The 7701-nt window shown below is 37.2% G+C and overlaps 1 protein-coding gene across 1 annotated transcript; it reads right to left on the bottom strand.

Moving 5' to 3' along the window:
- Window positions 1-4266: 4266 nt before the first annotated feature.
- On the bottom strand, window positions 4267-6175 carry LOC139530208 (myoblast determination protein 1 homolog 2-like). The gene is made up of 3 exons (XM_071326404.1): window positions 5534-6175; window positions 5193-5271; window positions 4267-4991 (listed from the first exon to the last, which is right to left on the bottom strand). Exons 1-3 carry the CDS (start codon window positions 6044-6046, stop codon window positions 4765-4767), a joined length of 819 nt encoding a protein of 272 aa, XP_071182505.1. The 5' UTR covers window positions 6047-6175; the 3' UTR covers window positions 4267-4764.
- Window positions 6176-7701: the final 1526 nt, after the last annotated feature.

The raw sequence follows: 7701 nt of genomic DNA, 5'->3' as shown, positions 1-7701 counted from the left end.
CGTTTATTTAGCAAATGTTGCACAGCCTGCAAGCACATTTGCCGTTCATTTAGCGAGTGAAGACGTTAATTTAAAGCGTACACGCGTTATTTAGGCCTGCACCTGTTTACTTTACACACGTAGCATTAAAAAGATTGCGTTTTGACCACGTGCTTTAAGACCCAAACGGCGTTCCATAGAATACCCTGCCATTTTCCTCTGAGCATTAATGTCGCGTTCAAGACAACTGGGAACTCAGGAAAAAAACAAGCGCCGACTGGGAAAAATCGTTTTGAACGGTCATCCAACTCGGAATTCAAACTCAGGAACTCGGGCCTCTTTCTAGAGCTCCGACTTTCCGAACTGAAGATCCTTGACGTCATGATTTGACCTCATATTTTTCCTAGTTCCCAGTTGCAGTAGTGGAAAAAGGACTACATTGTCATACTGGAATAAAAGTAAAGATATTTTAATAGAAAATTACTCAAATAAAAGGGAAAGTCACCCAGTAAAATACTACTTGATTAAAAATCGAAAAGTATTTGGCTTTACATATACTTAAGTATCAAAAGTAAATGTCATTGCTAAATATTTAAGTATCAAAAGTAAAAGTATTTTCACATTCCTTATATTAAGCAAACCCGATGGCACAATTTTCTTGTTTTTTAAATTTAAGGATAGCCAGGGGCACACTCCAACACTCAGACATAATTTACAAGGGAAGCATTTGTGTTTAGTTAGTCCAACAAATCAGAGGCAGTCGGGATGACCAGGGATGTTCTCTCTTGATAAGTGAATTTGACATTTTTTCTGCCCTGCTAAGCATTCAAAAAGTAGCGAATACTTTTGGGTGTCAGGGAAAATGTATGGAGTAAAAATAACATTATTTTCCTTAAGAATGTAGCGTCGTAAAATTATAAAAAACTATAAATAGCGAACTAAAGTAGAAATATCCCCAAAACCGACTTAAGTAGTACTTTAAATTATTTTTACTTAAGTACTTTATGCCACTGCCCTGTTGTATTGAAAGCACCATAAAACTCATGGTACCCTTCGCCAACCCATATCTGTGTGAAGCTGGATTCAGTGCTCTTGTCTGCATTAAAACCAAATATCGATCCAGGTTGGATGTGACAGCAGAGATGAGGTGCGCACTGTCGACCACTGTTGAGAAGCTACGCGACATGCGTCAAGCACACCCATCTCATTGGTGGTGGTAAGATAAGATACATTATGCTACATTAAAAGTATGTGATGGTGAGTTGAGAAGACAATCACAAACTGTTAGAATGTTTTTCAATTGACTGCCATAGCCGCAAATAAAAAAGTGAGCATTGGCTGTTCCTTGGGCTACATATGTTTTTTCACATGGTTGAGGATGCGAGAATTTTCAAATATCAAAATGAGTTCGTGGGCCGAAAAAGTTTGCGAACCCCTTGCCCTGGTCCAGTAACCTATCCTTATGGTGTGGGCGACATTGTGGTGCATTCGGTGTAGCCTGGCTTACAAACAGAGCTTTTAACACCATTTGTATTTAATTACAGATATTTTAGGTAGACATTACTCTACACAACTACAAGTGCCTACTCACCGCCAGAAATCGAAGGGGCTTGGCTCAGACAGCCAATACCTTCATGCCCATGCTCGATTAGGTTAAATCCAATGGTTTAAAGCCTGCATTGCTGATGCTACTATTTATTGGCCAATGAGCAGTGGTGGAAAAAGTATCCAATTGTCATACTTGAGTAAAAGTAAAGATACCTTAATAGAAAATGACTGAAGTAAAAGTGAAAGTCACCCAGTAAAATAATAATTGAGTAAAATGTAAAGGTATTTGGTTTTAAATATACTAAAGTATCAAAAGTAAATGTAATTGCTAAAATATACTTAAGTATTAAAAGTAAATATCAGAGGCAGTACTAGGGTTGTTCTCTTGGTAAGTGTGTGAATTGGACACTTTTGGGTGTCAGGGAAAATGTATGGAGGAAAAAAGTACGTTATTTTCTTTAGGAAGGTAGTGAAGTAAAAGCAAAAGTAGTCAAAAATATAAATGTTAAAGAAAAGTACAGATAACCTAAAAACCTACTTAAGTAGTACTTTAAAGTACTTTACACCACTGCTATTGATAGGCTTTGAAGCCACCGGTCGGCCATATTGGCACTCCCGAGTAGTAGCAGTCCTTCATAGTGATGAATGGAATTCAACACGATTTCAATTAAATGTTTCAAGAACAAAAGTAAATGTGTTTAAGTATTTGTGTTGTTGTTGTAGTGGGGACAGTACATTAGTAATCTTTACTTATTTTTATTTTATCTTTAGCTCACCTAATATAATTTAAAAGTGTGTATTAATGTGTCTGTAATCGAATACATGTGACAAAAACGAATGTAGACGTTAATAAATTCATTTCTGTAGCTTCAAAAATTCCGGGCTTCTGCACTGCAGTACACAATGTGAACTCGTGATGACGCTGTTGCCCTCTCAATGTTCAAGGGATATTTTCTGTCCTGACTGTAGATCTACTGTACTCATAGAAATATAATTACTAATAATAATACTATTGGTAGGCTTCTAGACCCATGAAGCAAGCAACTCACTTTGCACACTTGTCAGCTAAAAAAGAGACTCATTGTCCCTTTCACTTCTGTTCAAGATGTTTACTGTCGTTCACTTTTGAACAAGACAACAAATAACAATAACAACAAAAAGGCAAAAACAACTGTTCACACAGCTCATAATAGTTTCCCATCAAATTATATTTATCCTAATTGGCTATAATGTAAAAAATATAGGCCATATCGGGCCCAATGTTATTTGTGCTTTGTGGACTTATTTATATTTGTAAAGTTAAATGTCAGACACAGAAAAACATGCATGTGTTAAAATAGTGTTTTTAGGCTATAGACTAGGCATGTACTATTTATATATCTATTTATTTTTGTGAATTGCAAAAGTGAAACCCCTCGTGATAATTAAAAATGGTGTGTTACTGCTATACACCATTTTTTTTAATGAAACATGCTACAGTTCGAGTTGCACATACGCTAGTAAGTATTCGGCCCTGAGTTGATAGGCCTAATATCGCTTAAATTAACCTCTCCTATAAAATAAGGTTTTAGACCGATTATTTTATGGCAACAGTTCATGTCTAATTGGTAAGTAATTTGGGTCATTAGATGTGTTTCATTTAGCGTATCAAATCTCTTGAGATGCACCATCTCGTTTTCAAGTGTCCGAATTATAAATAACAATAAATAATAACAATAAATAATAACAACAATAATAATAAAAACGTACATTAACAGCATAAAACAAAGTTTTACAATTACTACTAGTCCTACTAATAAAAAATACTGCTACATCTACTAATACAACTAATAAAACGAAGTACCTATAATATATATACATCTTCACATGCAGATGTATTTATTAGTTAAATTCACTGTGTAATGCCCTGATTTCTATAGGTTAAATTGTTCCAGTTAGTTTTTACAAAAAAAAAATTGTATGTAACTTGGCAAGTCAGTTGAGAACAAATTATTATTTACAATGACGGCCTACTCCGGCCAAAGGCGGACGACGCTGAGCCAATTGTGCGCCGCACTATGGGACTCCCAATCACGACCGGTTGTGATACAGCCTGTAGTGTCTGTAGTGACGCCTCTAGCACTGAGATGCAGTGCCTTAGACCTCTGCGCCACTCGGGAGCCCAGCTGGGCCTTTGTATCTGAAAGATCTTACTCCAACCTCACGATGTACCCTTGGAATTTGTAATTGCTGCTGTTGTGGAAAGGAGTAGTGTGTGTCTTGTAAAGTTAGGTGTTTCTTAATATATAGGCCTACGGGGAATTTTTTTTATAAATCTGCTCCAATGCAGTTGTCTTCTGCTTGGAAGAAACATGAATACTTTAGAAACCATCATCTTTCCATCATAGTTAATGCGTTGAGACGTTACATATGACATGGAGTAAGTATACAAATAATTTATGTCTGATCATATGCTATTGTGTTCTTTATTTCGTTTTATTTTGCAATCAAATGGATGTGAATTATTATATATATATTTTAAATTATGTGCATCCAGTATAAATCGCGAGAAATGATCAAATTTACAATAGGCTTAATATTATAATATAATGTGCTTAATACAGTATAATATGCTTCAGTATTTTGAAGATATTTTAGAATGTCAATATGTCATTATAATCTTTGTTCCTCAGGTTAAATATACCAGGCAAAACACATTCAGTTATCTTGGCAAAGCAATAGAGTAAATGATGAATCATGTTTTGTATAAATAGTCATAGTCATTTATTTATAATAACATCGAACGACTTTCACAAATTTTAAGATGTATAAATATAAAGTTAAACATTTCTCACAACAAACAAACCACGCGCCCCTGAATATAAACAGGCAACATTAAATACATTAAAAAGCTTTTTTCGTTTCACCTCTTATTTACACATAGACCTATACAAAAATGGTCCTCTATTGTCATCAACAATTAAAATGGCAAGGGAAAGAAAGTGGTCAAATATTTCAGATACGATTACATTTACATAAATAAATCGGTAAATTATATCTTATAAAACGTGACCCATGGGATGCCAATGATTGAATTTCAAAGAATTTAAAACGTTCTATTAAAGGAAGGAAAGGCAACTTTGCCATCCTATTCTTATAGTACAGCAACATTCTGCAACCCTGTTCGTTCGTTGTTTTCTTCATTTTACATGAATCGATTCATTTTCATGAATGTAGCCATATACTATCACTGTCTTTTCATAGTACTTGGTAGATGGGGTCATGGGAGGGCTGTGGGCACTTGGTCGGTGACGGCACGGTTGCCCCTGTCTCGCTCAGGATAGATCCCTCTTGGGGAGAGCAGGGGCTACCCTCCTGAACTGATAACATAGTGCACGCGGACGTGTCTGTTGAGATTCTCTCCACGATGCTGGATAGACAATCCAAGCTGGAGATGACTGCGTTCTTTTTGCTTCTGGCATCAGCTGTAACAAAGGTGAAGAAAACATCAGAGACAACAATGAACTAGTAGCGTTGTCTAAATGTCAAATACTGTCTGTCTTGAGTCTTGAACTTTGGGCTACTGAAGAAGAGCTGCTGCTGTATAAAACGTTCTTTTAAAACCGTATAATAAAGGTCTGGGCCTATAACAAGTCACAATAATATAACACTAAATAGAAACTTACCATTTGGAGTCTCCGCGAAATAAGAGCTTTCATAGCTGCTTCGTCTTGCGGACGTGCACGCCGGGCCATTATAGTCCATCTGGATAAAAAAAAAAAGATGACATTATTAAGAATTCGAGCAATACAATATCACATTTTGTGTTCTGTCAACTTTTGGAATGATATGTCAAACCAAAGACCTATAAATCAACATATCATACTATAGACCTCAATCCAAAATGATATATACAAATAAAATGGAATAGGTCTACTAAATGTATGTATACGTTTTACGTAATAAAGAACGACCGAAATCCAGTGGACATGCCCATAGACACTGAGGTCAAGATGCACCAACTCACCATTCCATCAGAGCAGTTGGACCGTGGGCTGGATGCGTCAGAGTCCCCGTTGTAGTGCTCCAGCGAAGGGTAGTAGTTTTCGCCGTCCTGGCCCCTGAGCAGAGACTGCAGAGACTCGATGTAGCTGATGGCATTTCTCAGGATCTCCACCTTTGGAAGCCTCTGATTGGGGTTGTTCGACGTACATCTCTTGAGGTTCTCGAAGGCGTCGTTGACCTTGCCCAGTCTCCTCCTCTCCCGCATGGTAGCAGCCTTCCTCCGGTCGGTGTTGGTGGTTTTCCTCTTGCAGGCTTTGCATGCCCAGAGGAGGCACCTACCGGCTTGGTGGTGCCCGCTTGGGGCCCTGATGTGCTCGTCTTCGTTATGATGATGGTCGTCTGGCTTGAGGAGACCAACATGAACTAACCGGGGGTCCATGTCTTCGAAGAAATGCATGTCGCTGGTGTTGAAGCACGGGTCGTCATAAAAGTCATCAGCGGAGGTGACAGGGAACGAAATATCCGACAACTCCATCTCTATCTAACTGTCAAATTCCAAGACCAACTTTGTAACAATTGTTCTCCTGGCTCTGTATTTGTTACAAACGTTCTAGGTTACCAGAAACTTTGGGCAAAAAAGTAAAAGTATCCTTAAAATTATGGTTAGGTTTTAGTGTAGGAATGTGGTTATCTTTCCCCAACCTCTATCCTAATGCACCCTGCAAACTGTTGCTGATGCTGTGGATCGAACAAGCTTTTATCCTTGGTGTTAGAGTTAGGGGAGTGCTCTGCATTTCTGACAGCTCCCTGGATTGGCCAATGATCGCGCGGAATGGGTGCTTAGGGAGGGGTTTACAACTTCACGCTAATTAGTGAACAATTTCTCATAACTGTCCCTATAATAACATAGAGATCGAGGCCTATTATTCGTTTGAAAACAGTCATACTGATATTTTTAAAAGCTCTGACACTAGAGAAAAATAAATCACCGCAATCAATTCACTTTTCATTCGTTTTTCATAAATATAATTTACAGATTACATTTTTATATTTTGGTGCTTAGCTGTATTATCGGTATGATTCTATGTAGTCCTGTTACTAGAATGTTATGCTGTTACTGAAGTTCCTTCTGGAATAAATCAAATAGGCTAATTCTATTCTATTCTATTCCCTTTCATATAGCCATAACCTGTCTAAAAATATCATTCTGTTATGCACAAGTTTCTCTAATGTCCCTATAGCCTATCGGCTCAAACGGATGTCACAACAATTTGTTTCTAAGAGTTTCTGAACCCAAGTTGGCCTAATGATATCAGTACTTATTCTCTTGCACACGCTATTACCTTCGGCAGTGGCAGTTAGCCTATAGCGGTTGCAGCATTAGGCAAGTAGCCAAAATGTTGTTAGTTCGAATACCCAAGCCAAAAAATAAATAAATACATATGTTGATGTGCCCTTGAGCAAGGCACTTAACCCTGCTGTTGATAATGGCTGACCCTGGCCGTGACCCCGGGTGTCTCAGGGGGAGTTGGGATATTATATATATTTTTTAATTCACGTGTGAAACAGGGCAAATATAAGCATCCACCAAATTATTATTCTAATCTATAGCCCTCAGATATATTCATTATCCAATGTGCATGCTGCTTTAGAAATAATCAGGCAGACCAGTTTGTTTTAAACGCAATGTACTTTTCTAACAACAAAATGCTCTCTTGGCTGTAAATGCTGCTGCTACCTAAAGTGTAAATTTTTTAGACAGGTAGGTCGATTGGAGAATATGAGGCCACTACACGCCTACTTCTTGAAAACCTGACAATATTATGTTATAGGTGAGAATCACTAGATGGCGATAGTGAGTTGATTAAACCAGTGTTGGCATCCCATGCAAAACTCCTCCAACAATCAAATCAAATCAAATTGTATTGGTCGCATACACCTATTTAGCATATGTTATTGCGGGTGTAGTGAAATGGTTATGTTCCTAGCTCCAAAAGTGCAGTAGTATCTAAAAATGATTCACAACAATAGAGACACATCTAAAAGTAAAATAATATAATTAAGAAATATATAAATATATAAAAACATATAAAATATATCAATTAGTAAAGCAATGTTGGAGTGGCAATGACTAAACTACAGTAGAATAGAATACAATATATACAGTTTATTTTATTTTTTTATTTAACC

Source organism: Salvelinus alpinus, chromosome 9 (genome assembly GCF_045679555.1).
Source record: "Salvelinus alpinus chromosome 9, SLU_Salpinus.1, whole genome shotgun sequence".
In the NCBI taxonomy this organism is placed as follows: domain Eukaryota; kingdom Metazoa; phylum Chordata; class Actinopteri; order Salmoniformes; family Salmonidae; genus Salvelinus; species Salvelinus alpinus.
This window is presented reverse-complemented; position numbering and strand designations above follow the sequence as displayed.